Here is a 22,706-nt window from a genome sequence, read left to right as displayed (position 1 = left end):
GATATCACAAACTAACTGTGTTTATTATACAGTATAAAAGGAAAAGTCCAACCCTGTACATACTGCTTTCCTTTTTTTTATTGAATTGCTTCTAAAATGTATAAGATTTTCAATGTTTTCCCGTACGAATATTTCTGCTTCTTCTTCTTCTTCTTCATGCAACATCAAAGCGCCAATTGAGCATTTTTTTGCGCGAGTGGTCCATATATTAAGATTTCTAAATTTGTTTTGCCAAAGCAGGTGCTTAATGATATGTATATAAGAAAAAACTAATATATTTCATTATACACATTTATTCCAAAACTTATACATTTCATTCGGTTTTTTTTCTTTAGGTGATTTTTATTAATAATTATTCAATCTACAAATAAGCCAAATATTATGTGAATTTTAGTGTAAGTGTTTGTGTGTACCTCTTTTTTGAAATACTTTGGAAAAATCTTGAAGTATAGTTACTCTAGTTGTCTCATTCGCTCGACCGTATTTACTGGATTCTTGGCATCGTTTTGAAGCCATTCTTTTCTGTCTAACGGCATTCTTCTTACGGAATCCGCATGAACAGAGAACGGTGCGTGGATGTATGTGGAAGACCCGGAAGACAGCCGAAAACCGAAGACAGTGCGTAGCGTAGTACGCAAATCGGTTCTTTCATTCGAGACTTTTCATTCAGTACGTTGTCAGCTTTTGTGCAGAGTGGTTTGTTCGTCGATGTTCTGAGCTCGGTGTGTTCTGTTTTGAAGAGTTATCTACAGAGTGAACGCAATGTCTGGATTGTCGTGTTTCTGATAAGAAATTAGTTTTGTTTCATTGTAATTTTCAATATTGCTGAAACGTTGTAAAGTTTGCAGTGGTGCAAAACTTCATTCAAGTTCGCGGCAAGTTTCGATAGAAGAAAAAATCACTGATAGTGTGCTGAACATTGTTCACTGCGAAAAAATACTGATCTAAAATCAAACATGTGTTTGTGTTAGTGTTGTTTTGTAAAATAAAGCAAGGAGAAAGACTGTTTGCATGAAATTAGCCATGGTACCAAAAAGTATTCAACTTTAGTAGACTTTTTATATCACGTTACGTGCCACTCGAACACAAAATTCTAAAAATTGCAAGTACAAAAATTAGCCGCAAATTGAGGACTGCAGATTGCAAGTCTAGTGTGTGTGTGTGATAAGCCGAATACTGGACAGTGTGAGTGAATTCACCTTTCATTTGCGTGCATTGGATTGGACAGAATTTCGCTACTCGCAGCAGCACATTACAGTAGGCAAGTGCGAGTGTGCGGTCTGCGAAAACGACGATCGCTGATTTTTGCCAGTGGTATCGAAGGAGTTGGTGATAAAAATGTCTGAGTTTTCAGATTTGTAAACATCAGACGGAATCAGTGTGGTATGACGTGCTCGTGCATAGGAAGAAAAATATACACAATAGCTTGTTGATGTGCTGTATATTTGCAAATGGAATAAAAAATCAGAAGTGAAAATAAACGGCATTATTTCGGCACGAAACGAATTACATATTTCAATGGTTCAAGTGGGAGTGAAAAAATCGAAACTGAAAATCGAATCAAAGTAGGGTTAGTGACAAAACTGGATGTCATTCAACTCCCGTGTTGCTTGTGTGAAATTCTTTGAAGAACAAGATTATATCAACTCGTAGCCTACTGCTTACTGGTGCTCTATTGAAGAAAGTTCGCATGGCTTGTTCGGTGCAGTCTATGTTTGTGTTGCAAAAATCATGACCGGTATGCTGTAATAGAAACCTTTTTGGTGTGAACATTTTTCGGTATTACATTGCGACAATTGTGGACGTAAGACACAATCGCCATCAGCATCTCGTCGTGGAACTATTAATAACGCTCTTCATGAGGATGGCACTTCTGTCGAGAAACACCGCTTTTGTTGTATGTCTGCACTTGTTGATTCTGTCCTGCCAATGGGTCATTAGTAGCAGTGTGCCACCGATAGCCGGAACTGTTGCCACCGGTGCTGGCGGTGGTAACAGCAGTGAAAATGTGCTAATCCAAGTTGAAAGCAGTACGGCTGGAGGAACAGCAGGTTCGACTGGGACCGTCAAGCGAACTTGTGCTATCGTGCATCCCATATTCGAGCAAAGGGGTTTCAATACAGCCAACATGCCAGCTGACCCAGTTACAGGTGAGTGTCGGACTATTTATCATTCCTAGAATAGATAACGTCCGTGTCAATCAAAGCGATTGCTAGCCATTGACATTTAGTTGAATGGATGTACTTTTATGCAATATCAGCGAGATATACCCCGCACATCGACATTTTTGTTTGATAACATAGGAATCATTGTCTAGTTCGATTTTTTTTTGATAACAGAAACCTTTTGGGTTTTCTTTGACTACTTTGATATTTTCCTAGTTTTAATTCTTCTTGATCTGGTATGCATAAGAGTAAATAATTTTGAAAATGCATAATAAATACACGGTGTCTCTATGGGGAAACATTATTTTACAAAAATCAGTATCTCTGAAACACCCACCACGTGAAAGTAGATGCTCTCCTCTTTCATATAGTGGGTGAAAAAAAAAGTTCTATCGGGGGATCTAGAACAATTTTTTTTCTCTATTTTTTATGCAAACTCCATAGAAATCTCAAATGATAGCCGATTTAACCCCCCCAAAAATGTATGGAAAAATGACCCCCGATAGAACATTTTAAAAATGCACTTACTAGAAAGAGGAAAACCTATACTTTCGTGTAGTGAGTGTTTTAGAGATACTGATTTTTTGAAAATAAGCCTCTTCGGACAAACACACCGTGAATACTATGAAATCTTCCCATATCCAGTTATTAACTGATTGTTTGACCACCACCCTCTGTTGCAATTTTTTATTGATATTGTCTGTATTCCCTATGTTTTTTACATGTTGATGAGTTACGTTTTATTTACTGTTTCTAAGGTGAGGAAGCCTACCGGTGAGATACGCGGCTATAAAGTAAGTCCATGCTGAGGGTGGCTGGTTTCGATTCCCGGTGCCGGTCTAGGCAATTTTCGGTTTGTAAATTTTCTCGACTTCCCTGGGTATAAAAGTATCATCGTGTTAGCCTTCTGATATACGAATGCAAAAATGGTAACTTGGCTTAGAAACCTCGCGGTTAATAACTGTGGAAGTGCTGAATGAACACTAAGCTGCGAGGCGGCTCTGTCCCAGTGTGGGGATGTAATGCCGATAAGAAGAAGAAGAAGAAGAAGAGTGAGGAAGGCTGTAGCTGTTTTAAATCATTACTCATTAGCAATTGACAATTATTTCCTAACACAGAAACAGAGAAAAAAGAAGATGAAGAAGAACTTATGAAAAAAAGAACCTATGAAACCAAAGCGAAGATCCATTAATTACGTCTAGTCTAGTCTAGTCTACACATACACAGCCAGTTCATGAAAGAATCCTGGAAAGTGATAGATTCGACTATATCTATTACTTTTCTTGTCAATATTTATGTTTGAAGCACATTATAAATGTAGTTCAAACATAAAAGTGGCCAGGCCTACTGTGCAGCGTTGTTAGAAGATCCATTAATTACGTAACGCAGAAATTAGCCATTTTCAACCCCTCTCTCCACTATGTCGCACGTAATTTACGGATTACGCAGTTTATGGATGCTTACAAACAGTACTGCGATTTCTAATTTTCAATGAGAGATGTAATGCGATGTTTACATATCTGCCCCTTCCAATATCTATAGAAACACGAAGGCATGCTACAAAATCTCAAAAAATATTTGTTCAGTGACAGGGGTATGGAAGTGTGCAATATCTGCTTTATTTTTGTGTTTATTACCACAACTCAGTGAATTAGAGGGATAAGATTAATTTATCAACTTGCCACTATTCTTCGCATATATCTATTAAAATAACTAGTGGAAGAAATCCAGCTTTGCCCGGGTGTTGCAAATGTCACAATGTACTATTTGCAGCGCCGCATTTCCGTGCGTTTGTTTTGTTTTCCTCAACAGCTGACCCAAAACTGTATTCTAATTTTTTTTTTACATTTCACCATCAAATCTACCAACTTTTTGTATATACAAACCTTGCGGATCTCAAAACGAATCGATCAGGGAAAAAATCTTGCAAATCGGTCAACCCGTTCGCGAGTGAAATCGTCAGGAAGGGAATCTCAACTCATTTTTATTATGTAGAAGATTTATAAATTTTAATTTTAAAATAAAGCACAACATCCTTTAATGACGATTCTTTCATTTGGTCGCTTGAAATAGAAAACCCCGGTTTGATCCACCTAGCGGCGATGATGCCTTTCTCGTGCATCATAAAATGTATTGAAAACATTTCATTAGAAAGGTCAAAAAAGCACTTTAGGGGAATAGAATAATTTTTCAAGGTTTTACATTAATTAATACGCATTGGCACCGTTACGCAAAAAAAAAAATATTGTGTCGATTTTGATTTTTTTTCCACGTGGGAAAAATACAATGATTTTTTAATAATTCCGAAATGCAATATCCGATTAGGCCTATTTCTAATAGCAAACAATATACACCCGATTCTGTTTTTACATGGATTTTTTTTTACACGGACGTGTTAAAAAAATCCTATATAAAATTTTTGCCGGGCCTTCTATAAAAAGTGTTTTTTGGATATAACTTTGTTGTACGAGAAAGGCAAAAAAGGATTTTGCTCTCTGGCTTATGAGGATCACGACCTTTTACAGTACTGCTCCCAAATGAGGAAAGAGTTTGAGGTTCATAATATAGAAGGATAAGTACATATATATGTACTTTGAAATACGTTCCAAAAACCAAAGAAAATTCTTAACAATCGACTTTTTTTAAATTTAGCAAACATTTACAAAAGTGTCTAGACCAGCTTCGATCCAGTTTATTCACGAATTGATGGGCCTGGAAAAATTATGTAACTTTGCTCTACTTTCAAACTCGATATAGCATCATGAAAAACCTTGAGTTTGTGTGCTTCATTTTACTTCAGAACAAGTACACAGTACCAGACAACATTTGCGGTACACAAAAAATAAAGAGAAAGTATTCAAAACAGGAAACAATGGCTTCTATCATTCCCATGCATCAAAGTTGCCGTAATGAGTAAGTGTGCTGAGTGTTTTTTTTTCGAAATGCTTCCGAATTGAAGATGCATACAAAAACTGCCTGCTCTCTGCATAGTACTACATAATGGTACTATTTATGCAAACCACTCTCTACAGTAGCATGATGTTCTTTATGCAGTGCGGTTGCGATGGAACGGGGAAGGGCTAGGAAAAGCGTCCCTCACATAGAGCAAATGGTAAACATAGCAACGACAGCCGATCGACCGACGACGAGCTCTATCTGGTGTGTACCATGCCGAACACTCATTTAACTGTAATGCTGGTTGGGCCTACAGAATGACATGAAAGGATGAAAGCAAATATTTATGTGACAGATGAGAGCCACAGAGAAAACACGCTCATATCCGGTAGGAAGGCATTTCCTCGCACATCCTCCCTCGCAGCGGCTGGCAGCAACGTCGGCAACGAATGTCTCTCTATAGGTAATATTGTCATCGAGTAGGAAGTTGCAAAGAAACATTAGTCTTCCTTGCCCTGGTAGTTACCCATTTCTGAATAAGGGGGTTGGTACCTCTAAGAGAATGGAGAAAGGATAGTTGAAAAGTAATATTCACTTCCGCGAAACATGAAACAAACGTCACCAGGGACTAGTAACGCCGGTGGTATTATAATATCCAGGTAGACTATAATATATTCTGACAAACATATTAGCAAGTTTGTTGAACAATTCTGTAGAACAGGTGATGACTTCATCACTGCGTACATATTCAGTGACCGAACGAGCACGCAATAAAAATAGTTCGCATACCATGTACCTTTGTCTCTGAGTTGGTTTAGCTTTGTTCAAATTTCGTCACGGGTACTCCGCTCCCGTTTACCCGTTCGCTCCATCCCCCGTGAATTTCTCATGCTTTAATCATCTCCTTTCCAATATATTTATTATTGGATTTCTATATATAAATATCGGAATCGACACATTTCGTATAACAGCGCTGTCGGAGCACATGTGCGCTCCAAATTGGAAACGTTCGCAGGCTAGTCTGAGTTTCCTTTGGCACCACCATCATCGTCGACTTTAACGATGGCTGTAATGTTTAGATACTGAGCTGTGAAAAGTGAGATTCCAGACTATACATTCCTGTTCTGTATACTTCGTCCAGTCAGTATATGCAGTATTCCAGGAACATGCAACAAGAAGATGAAATGCCTTTTTCCATCGATCGCGACCGGTACTGATCCGGAAGCGAAAAATCGATAATTTTATTTGATTATGATAACACCTGCGGCTTAGAGCGCTTATCTGTTCGGATTCTTCATATACATATCAGCGCACTCTATTGATTTACGGCATTTCAATGGATATGTTCAGAATTGATTGATATCTCCGTGCATATTTTGAGCCAACTAACAGCATTTTTTCCTCCACACATTTCTATTTTAAAGATTCGAGTGATAATGTTCTGGCGTTCGCGATACAAATATCAGGTTATCACGGAGTCTGATTAGACGATGATGTTGTGGCTTAAAAGCCGACCGGTTTCGTCCACCGCGAACATGATTTGTATGTGATTAGATAAACAGGCGTACTGGCTGTTTAGCGCAAACGAAATAAATACCAAGCCAAGATAAGTGTTTCAGAAACTTTCTTTTTGGGTGCTTACTAAATAGGGTTTTTAAAAAAATTTCTTTAGTCACCTGTTCGAGTTCAGTAATCAGGTTTGGGTCGTCACATTGTCTCGACTTCCCTGGGTAGAAAAGTATCATCGTGATAGCCCCATGATATCTTCTTCATCTTCAATTGATCTACATTCCGAATGGAATTTGACCTGCTTTTCAACTTAGTATAGCATTTCCTCATTTATTAATTGGAAGCTGTTTTATGCCCGCCATTGCATGAGTATTAGGGTGGTTCAAAAAAGCGATTCTGCTCCACAACGCTCATCTGATTCTGTCTCATGTTCTGAGTGTCCACCGAAATTTTGAGCTGTGTCCAGTTTGCATGTAAATCAATATGAGGAAATTTTTCATTATACTGAGTATAGCGCTTCCAAGCGCTGGTTAAAAGAAAAACTATGTACATTGGTAAAAGAAATATTCAACAGCTTTCATTCAGCGAAAACCGCGTCTTTTACTTATTTAGTTTTTTATTTGTACACATTCATCTGACACTTTAGTGGTCTTAATGAACAATTAGGGCTTAATATACTAACTATCTAAACATACAACATTTAAAAGTGCCCTAAAAAGTTATTTTTCGCCTAGCAAATAGAGAGTCGTTCTTGAAAGGTCCGCGTGTTTAAGTTGAAATCAAACAGATCAAAAACGTCATTGAAAATATTACACATAAATCTAAAAGGGTTATGCAGACCATACTCAACGTTTCGCATTTCAAGGTGGAGAAAATTCCGCTGGCGTAGAGTTCTTGCTGGAGCGTAAATATTGATCTCGATTAGGACAGATGGGGCGACAATTTCTCGTTCTAGGGTTTGTATTTCAAGAATTTGGCAACGTTCTTCATATGGAGGCAAGTTTGTAGCATCATTCCACGTGAGGAAGCGATGAGCATAGCGTACGATTTTTTCGATCCTAGCAATCCAATTAGCGTGGTATGGACACCAGGAAACCACACTTGACTCAAAATTCTACAGAAATTTGGAGTATGAATCCAAGCGGTCTATTTGTTTTAGAAATTTTGGCGTAACTACAGAGTGGCTATATCCCCACCTCGGACCAGTTTAGCCCCCCAGAATTTTTGCTTTTTTGCATAAGTATTGCACGTATTTAGCTCTATGATCATGGCATAGATGTAAATGCAGAAAAACTACAGTAAGTTGAATCTATTTTACTAAGTTTTCAAATTGCGGATAATTCAGGACCACTTCGATATTTGAAAATTCCTGCTAAAGCAAGCTTTTTTTTGCGAAAACCACGATATGTAGTTATCGGACAGAATATTTTTTCCACGTCCAGGTAAGGTAGATAAACGTTTGTAGATAAACGTTTACATTTTTAAAAGAATTATGAAAAACTGTATTGAAAAAACATGATTTTGGCTCCATAACGATTTACGGTAAATTAGCCTGACAAATCAACGAAAGATTTATTCATTTTTCAATTATTTAGTTTCCATCTAAACAGATAACACTGAATCAACAATTTGACGCCACAATACACGGTTCGAGGCCGCATCTCTCCGTCCTCCAATGCGCCCCACGCTCGCCAAATCGTTTTGCACCTAGTCTGCCCACCTCGCTCGTTGCGCTCCTCGCCGTCTCGTACCTGCCGGAACGGAAGCGAATACCATCTTTGCAGAGTTGCTGTCCGGCATTCCTGCAACATACCCTGCCCATCGTACCCTTCCGGCTTTAGCTACTTTCTGCGTCCATCGTAGAGCTGGGCGAGCTCGTGGTTCATTCTTCGCCGCCACACACCGTCTTCTTGCACACCGCCAAAGATGGTCCTAAGCACCCGTCTCTCGAAAACTTCGAGTGCTTGCAAGTCCTCCTCGAGCATTGTTCATGTTTCATGTCCGTAGAGGACTACCGGTCTTATCAGCGTCTTGTACATGACACATTTGGTTCGGTGGCGAATCTTTTTTGACCGCAGTTTCTTCTGGAGCCCGTAATAGGCCCGACTTTCACAGATGATGCGCCTTCGTATTTCACGACTAACATTATGATCTGCCGTTAGCAAGAATCCAAGGTAGACGAATTCCTCTACCACCTCGAAGATATCCCCGTCTATTGTAACACTGCTTCCCAGGCAGTCCCTGTCGCGCTCGGTTTCACCCACAAGCATGTACTTTGTCTTCGATGCATTCACCACCAGTCCAACTTTTGTTGCTTCGCGTTTCAGGCGGGTGTACAGTTCTGCCACCTTTGCAAATGTTCGGCCGACAAAGTCCATGTCATCCGCGAAACAAATAAATTGACTGGATCTGTTGAAAACCGTACCCCGGCTGTTACACCCGGCTCTCCGCATGACACCTTCTAGCGCAGTGGTTCTCAACCTTTTTCTTGAGAGGTACCCCTTAACTCTTTTGCATTAATTGAGGTACCCCCTATTTTTATGCTGTAGATAAAAATAGGTGTAATTCATAAGATATATGAAAAATGAAACCATAATTGCTCTTGAAGAGTGGCTTTTGAGCCTCTTGAAAGGCGGCTTTTGAGCCACTTAAAAATAGGGTTCTAAGCATCTTGAAATGATGCCTTTAAGCCTCTTAAACGTAGGCTTCCAAGCTTCCAAGACGAATTGCAAGCCCATTGAAGAGAGACTTCCGAGCATTTTGAAAGAAGGTTTCCGGGCTTCTTGAAAGAAGACCATGCCTCTTGAAAGGAGACTTCCGGGCCTCTTGAAAGGAGGCTTTCGGGTCTCTTGAAAGGAGGCTTTCAGTCCACATAAAAGGAAAATTCCGGCCCTCTTGAATGGTTGCTTCCGAACCACTTGAAAAGAGGTTTTTGAACGAAAGTTTCAGCTTTTTGAACGAAAGTTTCAGAACCTCTTGAAAGGAGGCTTCCGGCCGTCTTGAAAAGAGGCTTCCGGGCCTTATTAAATGAGGCTTCCGGGCCTCTTGGAAGGAGGATTCCGGGCCTCTTGAAAGGAGGTTTTCGAGCATCTTGAATGCTTGCTTCCGAACCACTTGAAAAAAGGTTTTCGGCCTTTATAAAGTAGGCTTCTCAGCCTATTGAAAGAAGGTTCCGAGCCTCTTGAAATGAGGCTTTCAGGCCTCTATTAAGGAGGCTTCTGCGATTCTTGAAAAGAGACTTTCATGACTCTTGGAAGGGGGCTTCCGGGCCTTTCGGAAGGAGGCCTCTGAACCTCTTGAAAGTAGGTTTCCGAACCTTTTGAAAGGGGGCTTCCCATCCTCTCAAAAGAAGTCCTCCGATCCTCTTGAAAGGATTACTCCGAAGTACTTAGAAGGAGGCTTTCGAGAAGAGTAGCAAACGAAGCAAATGAGCTTAAAAATAAAACATTCATGTCTCTAATATGGAGGCTTCTGAACGTGCAGACCTGGCCACGTCCTTGCAATCACGGAAGGATGGAAAGTTAGCATATTCTTAACACATAATTAAAAATTTGGTGTCTATCAAGAAGATTGCATAGAAGATTTTCAAAATGTGTTTTTTTGTCGTCCTGCCCTTTTGATCTTTTGTCCCATAGCCCTTCATTTATTGTGCTGGTTGTGGAGGACAGGATTCAATAGTCTCTGAGTAACTGATCGCCATGCATATTATATACAAGAAAAAAAAATCGGAAGTAAAAAATATTATACATATATCAAAACTTTATCAATCAGTTTTGATTAAATTTGTAATACATCCGCCATTACGCATTTTTGTTCGAGGTACCCCCAGGGCCTGGCAAAGGTACCCCCAGGGGTACATGTACCCCAGGTTGAGAACCGCTGTATCTAGCGTAATGTTGAACAACAGGCACGAAAGTCCATCACCTTGTCTTAGTCCCCGGCGCGATTCGAACGAACTGGAGTGTTCGCCCGAAATCTTCACACAGTTTTGCACACCATTCACCGTTGCTTTGATCAGTCTGGTAACCTTGCCAGGGAAACAGTTCTCGTCCATAATTTTCCATAGCCCTACGCTGTCTATACTGTCGTATGCCGCCTTGAAATAAGGGGGGAGCTGGTATTCACGGCATTTTTGAAGGATTTGCCGTACAGTAAAGATCTTGTCCATTGTCGAGCGGCCGTCAACGAAGCTGGCTTGATAACATCCCACGAACTCATTCACTAATGGTGCTGTTCCCCTCCAGACCTACTCATAAAAAACACTTTAGGATTCCAAATTTGTGTTCATCGGTACTTAACTATTTCAGCACATAGCATACATTTTGGAATTGCATGAATACTTATATTGATTATGACAAAATTTCGTGGAATTTATTCCACATCTAAAGAGTTTCAAAAATTTCAAGTTTCAAAAAAATCGAGATCTTTATACATTAAGTAATCATGGAAATGCTTGAAAACTTTCAGAAATATACTCATTTCGAATTTCATTTATAGATAATTCGAAGAAGATTCTTGAATCTTAGATTACACACTTATCCACATTTAGTAACATGGAGAAGACAAGTTGACACAGACACAGCGTTTTGAAGCAATCACAGCATCATTGGAAATCAATTGTATTATTCGCGATTTTTTTAGGTTAGTTCTAGGACGAATAAGCGATAAACTTAGTCAAACAATTTCTATTGCAATCCATGCGCACAGTGCTTTAAATCGCCTTTGAAAATTACATCCCACCAGCTGGTGTCATGCCCCCCCTCCCCCCTAGACCGAGACTCTAGTTACGCCTATGCTTACCAGCTGCTTTATTGGTCTTTAGCTGTTGGATGGCATCTTTAACTTCCCTCAAGGTGTGGGCTAATTGGCTTCCATCGTCCGCTGAACTGACGTAGTCATCCTCCGCTGCCTTGACTCTCACTGCCTGTACTCTCAGCGCCATTCAAATGTTCCTCGTAGTGCTGCTTCCACCTTTCGATCACCACACGTTTGTCCGTCAAGATGCTCCCATCCTTATCCCTGCAAATTTCGGCTCGCGGCACGAATCCTTTGCGGGGTGCGTTGAGCTTCTGATAGAACCTGCGTGTTTCTTGAGAACGGCACAGCTGTTCCATCTCCTCGCACTCGGCTTTTTCCAGGCGGCGTTTCTTCTCCTGAAAAGGCGGGTCTGCTGTCTTCGTTTCCGTCTATAACGTTTCACATTGTGCCAGGTACTTTGCTGTAGCGCGACCGCCCGCGCTGCGTCTATCTTCTCCAGAATCTGTCTGCACTCTTCGTCGAACTAATCGTTCTGTCGACTTCGTCCCATATACCCGACGATGTTCTCCGCTGCGCGGTTAATGGCTGCTTTGACTGTATTCCAGCACTCGGACAATGATCAGTCGCCCCTAACATGGAGAAAAGACGCTGTTGTGAGCCGATCCTGACATGGAGAAAAGACGCTCAGTAAGATTTGCACCTCCGAAGAGGAGCAACCCCCTCCCCCTTCCCTGTCAGCATATTACCATAGTTCCCACCGGGGTTGGTTACCCGATTTCCCTAAGCTTGCTCGTATCCCGGCCAGCACCACGAGAAGGTAGGGATAGGAGTTGCTGGATAAGAGATTGAGAACCACGAGATGGGATCTATTTTATTCCTTCAACGAAAGATTAAAATCGTTTACATTATATACGGAATAAATATAATAATGTTAGTTTACAAACAAATGTACGCCTGAATATCGGACTGTTATAGCTTGCGATGGAAGATTTTGATTTGAAAAATGTATTGGAGGTAATCAATTTTCTTCTATGGGACTCGAACTCACGGCCCTCAGTATGCTAGACTGCGGTGCTTTTAACCAACTAAGCTCCGAATCTCGGGCTCAACAATTTAGCCCCCCCCCCCTCTAAAATTCCGCCAATGGAAATTACATAGGAGTAGTGGACTACTGGAGACCTCGTGATATTCGAATGCAAAAATATTAACTTGGCTTAGAAACCTCGCAGTTAATAACTGTGGAAGTGCTGAATGAACACTAAGCTACGAGGCGGCAATGTCGCAGTGGGGATGTAATGCCAATAAGAAAATAAGAGAAGAAATGGGGCAATACATATATGGACATATGGTACCCAATAATTTGTTTCCCCCGAAATTCCACTATTTGATAAATTTTTCCTTGTCCCATCCACGTGACCGCGCATCTGGCTTTGATTTCTCTGCCAATAACACATCACTGAAACTGTGTTTTGAAATGGGTTTTGTGGTAGACTTGTAGCACTGTACTGTTTGTAAGTTATGGAGTTAGAGCACTAGTTACAGTAACTGTAACTGATGCTAAAAAAGGTGTGAATATCAAACTTCGGAGCAATGAACTATGAGGCAAGTGTTTAACAAAACATCGCATCGCGCTAAATTTCATCATTTAACACGTTTACAAATTTAGCCTCTGGAATGAGTTATTGATGACTGATACTCTGACTGAATGGTCGATTCTATTCTATTTTAACATAGTTGGGTTCGTTTTTTGGCCGTGCACCAGGTGCATATGACATCACACCCCTTAATAGTTTCATTGAAATCGTGAGGTCATGGTTTGTCGTGGCGTCGCGTAACCTCACTTTTTATCTTGGCATTGATACAAAAAACGAAAATTTTAATATTTTGTATTCCGGAGGTATGGCAGAATCACTGTGAGTCCCAACTTACAGCTCTCATCCATGCCGCAAGTTGGATAGTATGGTTTTGCGATGTGTCTCATACAAAAACATACTTTCAGAATTCCCGATCTAGGATCTATTCGGGTAGAAACAATTATTCTTGTTTTTCTGAGCCACACAATATTGAAATAGCAGACTTTTATCAACTTTTTCAAATTTGAATGATAATATGAATACAAAGTAGTGTGGAAAGCGTCCATAGGAACTAAGAGCCACAAAAAAGAATAAAATAAAGAATCATATTGGATCAAACACATTTGAAGCATGTTGACTGATCGCGATTGGAAATTATAATTTTAACAGCCTATAAACCACGCCGTCTCAATCTGTTTGAGAAACGCGTAAGACCGAGATACTAGTTTTCAACGCTTGTTGGCTCAAGAAGGTGTATAAAATCGAACGCATTGAATAAAAGAATTGGAATCATTTTATTGGCCATGATCAGTATAGACATTGAATGATTTATGATAGGAGATCATCAGTGCCTAGAACCGGTGATTCAAACTATTCCGGGATCATTTGCATGATGAATAAACCCCCAGATTGAAATGGTCATAAAAAACGTTATCAAATATGTTTGATAATTGCGATATAAATTTATGATCCAATTGAATTAACCTTCAAGCGTTAATCTTTCTCATACAATTCGTCGATGATGTGTATCGCATTAAGGTAATCAAAACAAATATGAACATGCCAGTAATCATTCTCGTCGACTGGTAGGGATACCTTGCCTACTAACTTCATATTGCAGACAGGCACTTTCCTCAATGCATATCACTCTCACGAGGTGCCTTCGAATGCATCCTGTGTGTTCCCAAACGGCTATCCGGTCGCACAGCAACTCATCCAGCAAATTATCCACCAGAAAATGGGAAAGTGTGAAGAAGAGAAGCTGCATAGACACGTTTTCTGCGCCTACCCCTCCCCGCTCGGCAAGCGGTTTCGTTCCGTGTGCTATGTTGTGTTATTGTTTTGTCATTATGGCAGAGCCCAGGCGCCACTGGTAACCTCTATGTAAGTCTAGTTCTATAGCTCTGCAGCGAGAACTATGTTGCCCTTCCTTTTGTTACTTCCCTTTGGTGCGCTGCAGCATCTCCACCGCGGGTTCTTTTTGCCTTTTCCGCATCGCACCAGCGAGCGCGAGCGTTAAAGCATCGTATTCTTCCTCTGGTATATTGACCGGCGGTAAGGATGGTGGCCTGCAGGAACGCAGACAGTGAGGTGCATAAAAGAGAGAATGTAAAACCTGGAATGCAGAACACACATAGGATCGATGAGGAAGCCACGAAAACGAAGCAAAGTCAGCCTGGGAGTATCACATTTTAGCATTTCACCATTTAACCTTCTTCCTGACTTTTCAGATTTTATATATTTTTAGCGCTGAATGTGCTAGAAAAGAGCTTTTTTACCTTTCTTATTGATAATGAAATTAAGAAAAGCTCCATCATATACCCAAACAGATTCATATTACGAACACAAGTTTTTAGATTAAGATTTTTCTGAAATACTTTACTGCTCATTAAAACATGATTAGATTGTTATTAAAACACGTTAGATTGTAAAAGAAAACAGATTTTCCCAAAAGGATGTTTTTTGGAGGTCAATATTATAATGCGTAACATTTGGATTTTGAAACATAGTGTTCGGAATTTGAAACAATTTGTTGGTCATAAGAACAAAATTTGACTGAATTAAATCATGACAATAAGAACAGCCTGCCCATCATCATGGGGATTATTCAAAGTTCCCGTTCAACTACCAACGACGGATTCAAAATAGAGGGTCCACTGTCGAGTGCATGTGTATTTTTAATATAGGAGTTGCAAGTGTTGCCGTAGTGCAGCAACAAACAGGTATAAATGTAATGAGCCACTCGAGATGATTAAAACGATGATCCTTTGGCAAAATAAGGAGCATGTGGAAAATGAAGTATGATATTTGCCAGCTTGTGGAAACCTTCGCTCTCTTTGTACCTGAAAATAGTTTTATTCAGTTTCCTTGCGTTTTCAGCATTAGTTATAGGCTGCCCATATAAAAGCTTTACTGTTCCATCCATATTAATATGGGGCATTTATGCAGCGGCAATATGTATGTTACTGAAGGAGCCAAGGAACCTTAGCTTTTTTCATTGACGGACATACCTACAAACTACAATATGAAAATCAATTTAATGTAATAAGAAAAGGGATTTTACTAAGAATTATTTTAACCTACGACTAACTTACACATAATGATGGTTTATTTGATAGTCAACTGAAGGGTCTTAAATCAGTTGTACTTTTATGAGTGGTTCTTTTTGTTCAGTGCTTCTACATTCCAAATGGAACTTGGCCTGCTTTTTTCAATTTAGTATTCTATTAGCATTTCTTAGGTTATTAATTGAAAGCATGTCTATGCTCGCCATTGCATGAGTATGTATCTTGTGTGGCAAGTACAATGGATACACCATGCCCGGGGAGTCGAGAGCCTCGCTATCTCCGGATTTGCAAATTATGAGTGGATCATTTCTCTTGAATACCACTCAGAATCAACTAACATTCGATGATTTTTGATAAACTCATATAAAAAAAACATGCCAAAGCGTCGTCCCAAATTCGCACCCTTTATGGACGTTAATTTCCCATCATAATTGAATGCTCAGTCAGGTCGCCGGGAGTGAAATCCTACACCGTAGTGCGGTGGTACCATCCATACGTCGACGGTCGATGAAATAAATAAATTTACCGGCTAGTCAACAGGTCGCACCCTGTGAATCGCTTGCCTAAACCTAGCTACTGCAGGTATTGGCAGTCTCGTCTCGAAAAACCAATGAAAAGGTATTGAATGTCATTCGGGCTGGCGGCGGTGCAAGGGCAATAAACTTCTCTCGCAGCAAAAGCGAAAAAACAGGCCTCGGAACCGAAGGAGTGGTACCCATCAGAAATGGTTGGTGACCGCCGCCGTCGTCGGTTTGTCGGTAAAAAAACATAAAACATCATTTTTGGATGGAGATGCTCCACTGACATCTATCTATCTTCTTCTTCTATCTTTCTTCTTCTATCTATATATATAAAAACCAATCTATGTATGTATGTTCGCTAACTACTTCTGAACCACTTGGCCGATTTCAACCAAATTTGGTACAGACATTCTCTATCCTCAGGGAAAGTTAGCAAAGTGGTGGGATGGTCATGCAGAAAAGGGGGAGGGGTGGTGGGAGGGGTTTGTTCAGAAAACAAATAATTCTGTGTAACTTTCAACTCCCAGAACCAATTTCAACCAAATTTTGTACACATATTCACTACAAGGAGGAAATCATATGGGAGGGGATTTAGGAAAGGGGGAGGGGTCTGGAGGGAGGGGTTTTGTTTAGAAAACGGGCAATTCAAAGTATATTATGAACCCCTGTACCGATTTCAACCAAATTTGGTACACACATTCTCCATCATAAGGAAAATATAACAAAGGGGGTGGGATGGTCATTGGGAAAAAGGGGAGGGTATAGGGGGAGGTGTTGTCTTTGGGAAACGAGCAACTCAGTGCAACTCCCAACCCCCAGGACCGATTTCAATCAAATTTTGTACACATATTCACTATGAGGAGCCGATCGTACAGGAGGGTAATTTGGACAAGGGGGGAGGGGTCTGGAGGGAGGGGTATTGTTCAGAAAACGGGCGATTAAGTGTAACTTCTGAACCCCTGTACCGATTTCAACCAAATTTGGTACACACATTCTCTATCCCAAGGAGAAGAAAACAAATGGGGTGAAATGGTCGTTGAGAAAAGAGGGAGGGGAAAAGGGGAAGGGGTTGTCTTTATGAAACGAGCAATTCAGTGTAACTCCCAACCCCCAGGACTAATTCCAACCAGATTAAATGATTAAATCATTTAATCTGGTTGGAATTAGTCCTGGGGGTTGAGAGTTACCTATGATTAAAGGTTATGATTAATGCATTATTACCGTTTGCCAATGATGACCGATAATGATTACCGATTCAATTCATTTTTGACAATAATTAACGATTATGAATAATGTAAAAAACCGTTGGAGTATGATTATCAATTACCGATCGTGATTAAATGTTGATACACTATGTGTATGATTAATGATTAACGATCGATATGATTAATGATTGATGATTATGAATGATCAAATTGAATGATTTGCATAGTGATCCATAATCGAGTAACCTTTATTACAAATTTTAAAAGGTATGGAATTTATATGATTATGATTAAAGATTAATAAACAAAAGCAAGGTATGCAATGATCCAATGTTCCAGCATAACTTCTGTACCCTTGCCCGATTTCAACCGATTTCAATAATTTTTCTTAAGAAGGCGAAGATGATAGGGATGATATTTTGAAAACGGGAAGGTTGTGGAGGGACTAGCATTGTTCAGCTCTCAATCACCTCAGTGTAACTTCTGATCTCCCTTTAGCCTATTTCAGTCAAATTTGGAGCATACATGGTTTAAGGATTAAGGGTGGAAAAGGGGAGGGTGTGGGAGAGTTGTATTGTTTAGTTATCGATTAACTCAAAACTTCATCGAAATCATGGTTTGCCCAGTGAGAAGCAATGATTAAAGTGTTTTCTTCTGGATGGTAAATTTGTTTAAAAATAGACGTTTTTCCGGAATAAGGCATCGGTGTATGTTTTTCCTTCTTTAGAAATAGACGTTTGCCCGGAATAAGGCGATTTTGGGTTTGATCCCTTTTTCAAAATCAGTCAATTTTTTCAAATGTATTCTGCCTTTTTTTAATCGAATGATGAAATATCAATAAAAAAGCACAATTATCCTTTTGACCAATTGGTTTATTCATTTTCCGATTGTGAAAAAACTGCGACTCCGAGCAAGGCCGGGTACATACAGCTAGTATGGTATAAAGTATCCGGTTTGACATTGATGGTGTTTTATTTGGATCTATTCAACTACTTAGATATCAATTAAATTTGCCTAATTTAGCGTACAATTTGTTGCTGTTAAATTGGGCTTATTTAGTTTTTTTCCTTGGGCTTATTTAGTTTTGTACCCTTAGGAATGATTTGCGTGGAAAATATGAAGCGCTCTGAATTAATGGTTAGAAGGGATGAAAATTTCAGCTGGCACTGTTGAACGCTTTTATAATGTCCTATTGGTAACGCAATGCACAGTACCGGATGTTTTTCGGTCCATCTACGCCCTTGGTGTATTTTTAATTTGTTGGATGGGGAAAAGCTCTTAAAAATCACGACGTACTCCAAAAATGGTTGGTACTATGACCGTCCCGATCATCACCTCGCTTTTTTAGAGGCACACCCAGCCAGCGTATTCCACAGAACAATGTACCGTTTTGACTAAAATCCCGAAAAAACTCATATTCCAAACCGAATACCTACTCATTACACAGAGATTTATCTGACACATTTCGTTATAATTGCACAACTTGCCGCTGCAATCAAAACTGTCCCATATAGAGATAAATTCCATTTCAATATGGGTCAGTTATGCTTGGGGCGGCAGTATATAACAACACTACCAAAAATCCACACATTTTTATTGGAAATCATCCATAGATTTAAGTTATGATGTATATAAGCGCACACATAACCATTCTTCTCGCAAACCACTTATAAAATATATAGAAATATGAATAAACTTTATGTGTGGACACGAATAAGCAATAATTTGATTTATGTGTGGATCCATATCGATTATATTAGGGTGGCGCTATTGCAAGAATGTATAATCGCAACAAATTGACTATAGTTAGTTATATTTAGTCTCGCAAACCACTTATAAAATATATAGAAATATGAATAAACTTTATGTGTGGTCACGAATAAGCAATAATTTGATTTATGTGTGGATCCATATCGATTATATTAGGGTGGCGCTATTGCAAGAATGTATAATCGCAACAAATTGACTATAGTTAGTTATATTTAGCAGTGAAGGGGTAATCCCAATATGACGTCCACTACTTTTTGAGTTTTCTGAACCCCTGTCCCCCTCTGTCATGCTTTTTTGTATACCTAGTATATGTACTGCCACAAAATCTAAGACCATGTGACGCAATTTTGGAACGACCCCCAAGGTGATTAGAATTGTCCAACAATTAGATATCGTTGAAATTTGACATTTTAGTGCATTTAACCCTTTCCTGCCCAAGACTTTTTTCAAAGATTTCAATAGAAATGAATCATCAGTTCAGTGCGTGATCTCTCTTGTTTCGGACAGCAGAACGATCGCGCGGTCGGCCGAATTGTTGTGTTCTGCATTGCGCGGCCGGTAATAAAATTAATCAGTTCTGTGCGTGATCTCTCATGTTTCGGACAGCAGAACGATCGCGCGGTCGGCCGAATTATTGTGTTCTGCATTGCGCGGCCGGTAATAAAATTAATCAGTTCAGTGCGTGATCTCTCATGTTTCGGACAGCAGAACGATCGCGCGGTCGGCCGAATTATTGTGTTCTGCATTGCGCAGCCGGTAATAAAATTAATCAGTTCAGTGCGTGATCTCTCTTGTTTCGGACAGCAGAACGATCGCGCGGTCGGCCGAATTATTGTGTTCTGTATTGCGCGGCCGGTAATAAAATTAATCAGTTCAGTGTGTGATCTCTCTTGTTTCGAGGCGGGCTTGGTAGTCATATGGCTACTGCTTCTGCCTCATACGCAGGAGGTCATGGGTTCAATCCCAGGTTCGTTCCATTCTCCTACTTTTTATCTTTCTCTTTATTTATTATGTTCTAGCAATCGCTAGAACTGGAAATGGACTTCCATACCGTTTCCATTACTATTCCTATACCTTCAACTTGAGTATTCTAACAGTAATCTGCTAGAATTGGAAATGAACTATAGAGCTAGTTTCCTACATCCAATTAGAAATTCCATCAATTACCTTCTCCTATCTATCACATAGGCAGCTCGTTAACCAAGACGGACCCCTGCCTCTCCAACCTAACCCAGAAATTCCAACAAATTCCGCATGAACTCGTGGTAAGTGCAGAGGTATATTCGGCTTGCAGTGGGCGAGTGATTGCATCATCATTTCCTCCCCCTTCCCTACATTGACTTGCATTCTGACGTGGCAGGCGCCAGTATGACCTAACAAATGAGATCACCAGTACTTGTACATTGAAGATGTGTGCTAGTCCCAAGCAAACATCTGTTGGTTCCCTGTGCAAGAACAGCTGATCTGGTCATAATGGAGTAGCAACTACCAGCAGTCAATCAAGCTCAAGCTCAAGATTTCAATAGAAATGAATCATCTTCGAGAAAAATGTTAGAACAAAAGTGATTTGACATAGGGGGAATGACGGCTTTGGCAGGTTTTGTTCTATTATTGTCAGGGGGTTTTTTTATGACTGATTATGCTCAAATTTGGCCTAAACATTCTTTGCATATCAAAGTATATTGTGGCCAAATTTCAAATTGGTCGACAAAAACCCCCTGCCAATAATAGAACAAAACCTGTCAAAGCCGTCTCCCCTAGCTAAAATTAGTGGAAAACGAAAAAAAAAGTTTTTTATTGTAATCAATAGTTTCAATAGCTTAACTATTTGTACTCAAAATTGGTTAGGTTTGTAGTCTAATGGAACCTTGAAGATGTGCCATATATTGCTTTTTGTTGTTGAAACAATTCGATGAAGGTTAGAAGGTGTAAAATTTGATGATGCTCTACAGACACCATGGGCTGGAGAGTGTTAAGGTAGTGTTCGGAATTTGAATCAAAGTGTTTGGTATTTGAGACAAAATTTAGCAAACTAACATCATTCAATATTGATAGTTACGATCGATAAAATATTATTATCAATTATCCAAACACCCTTTAGATGAAAATTTTGGCTTTATTCGTGTAAATTTCTCCATAGAAGCTTGAATTCGTCAGAAATCTTGATCCTCAGTACGAAAAACCAATTAAAGCTAAAGTTTTAATGCTCCCTAAGCCATTTCATCGCCGCGATTTCACATCGATGTCTCGAAATGCTCTTCTGTCACTTAGAGAAATCGACAATAGACGTAAGGTTCCTTCATAGATAGAACACAAATAGACATCATGGGTAGAGCTTGCTTACGTCTGATAATAATGTTAGTAGTGAAAATCGTAGGCACATCATTTGTGGAAGTAGGATCTACTACGGGCTCCAGAAGAAACTGCGGTTGAAAAATATTCACAGCCGCACCAAATGTGTCATGTACAAAACTCTCATAAGACCGGTACTCCTCTTCGGACATGAAAGTTGAACAACGCTCGAGGAGGGCTTGCTAGCACTCGGAATATTCGAAAGAAGGGTACTTAGGATTATCTTTGGCGGTGCGCAATAAAAAGTGTGTGGCGGCGAAGGATGAACCACAAGCTAGCCCAACTCAACTTAGTGTTCTATTAGCATTTCCATTAGCATTCCCAACCAGAGATTGCAACATTTTATTGCAATCTCGCATTAGTTTCGCGATATGCACAGATTGTATTAAGTAAACGGCAGGCCCTTGCATTAGGTCTCCGGGCACGAGAAAATAAGAACTGGTTATGTGTTGGTGTCTACATTGAATCTAATTTTACACTCCCCCATCGAGGAGTGAAATGCTGTATACTTCGACAACCTCAGCAACCATACAAAAAAATCCGGCCAAAGACGAGAATTGAGCCCGGACCCTCCACACTTAGCACATCTTGACTGACGCGCTAACCATCTGGACTATTTACCAGACGAGGAACGACGCGACCAAGGGCAATTATAATCCAGGTTTCATGCTATGTGGATGTGACAAGTGGTAACAGGGATAGCAATGAGTGATACGAGTGGAATAAGCACCATGTATATTTGTGTCCTTTTCCGTTATCAAGCTAAATGGAATCGAGAAGATTGTGTGGGTTAAAGTTATATTGCTGTACACGATTCATATACTTGTTCTAGGAGGAGCCAACGAGATTCGTTTGGATGTATTGATCGAAACCAAATAAAACGACTTAATGCAATGAGCTGTATGATCAAGTATGATATTCTCTGATCGGTTTGATTGCGAGATTTGATACAAAATGCTTAATACAAAGAATGTCACACAGAATTGTTTTGGGTGTAGAAGGTCCTATTCGCAGCAGCAATACCTCTTTTTACTTTACGGTAAACGTCATTGCTCCAATCTATTTAAAGGTCACAAACCAGGTTGACACTTCGTCTGCAATCCGAATACTTGATTTGGAGCCATCAAGCGTTGCATGTATCAGCCTAATCGGTTTCGCCGGAAAACCACGTTCAGACTTTATCTGCTACAGATATTTCTTTTCACCGAATCGTACGCTGCTTTGAAATCAATGGACAGGTGATTGGTTTGCAAGTAGTACTCTATTACAATAAAATTATTTTACAAACATTAAAAATAAACACTTAACAACACATTCAACAAATTAAAATATCTGACGATCTCTCTGTGCCCCGAGAGAAACGTCCAATGTGTTGCCCATTGCGAGATGT

General features: G+C 39.8%; 1 protein-coding gene across 1 annotated transcript in view; it reads left to right on the top strand.

Annotated features, from left to right (window-relative positions):
* Positions 1-664: 664 nt before the first annotated feature.
* Positions 665-22,706, top strand: part of LOC134225569 (glypican-6) — a 109,290-nt gene continuing 87,248 nt past the window's right edge. The window contains exon 1 of the mRNA XM_062705752.1: positions 665-2,150. Within this exon, the coding sequence (XP_062561736.1) occupies positions 1,859-2,150 (292 nt within the window). The 5' untranslated portion in view covers positions 665-1,858. The remainder of the gene's footprint in view (positions 2,151-22,706) is intronic.

This window comes from Armigeres subalbatus, chromosome 3, assembly GCF_024139115.2.
Source record: "Armigeres subalbatus isolate Guangzhou_Male chromosome 3, GZ_Asu_2, whole genome shotgun sequence".
In the NCBI taxonomy this organism is placed as follows: Eukaryota; Metazoa; Arthropoda; class Insecta; order Diptera; family Culicidae; genus Armigeres; species Armigeres subalbatus.
This window is presented reverse-complemented; position numbering and strand designations above follow the sequence as displayed.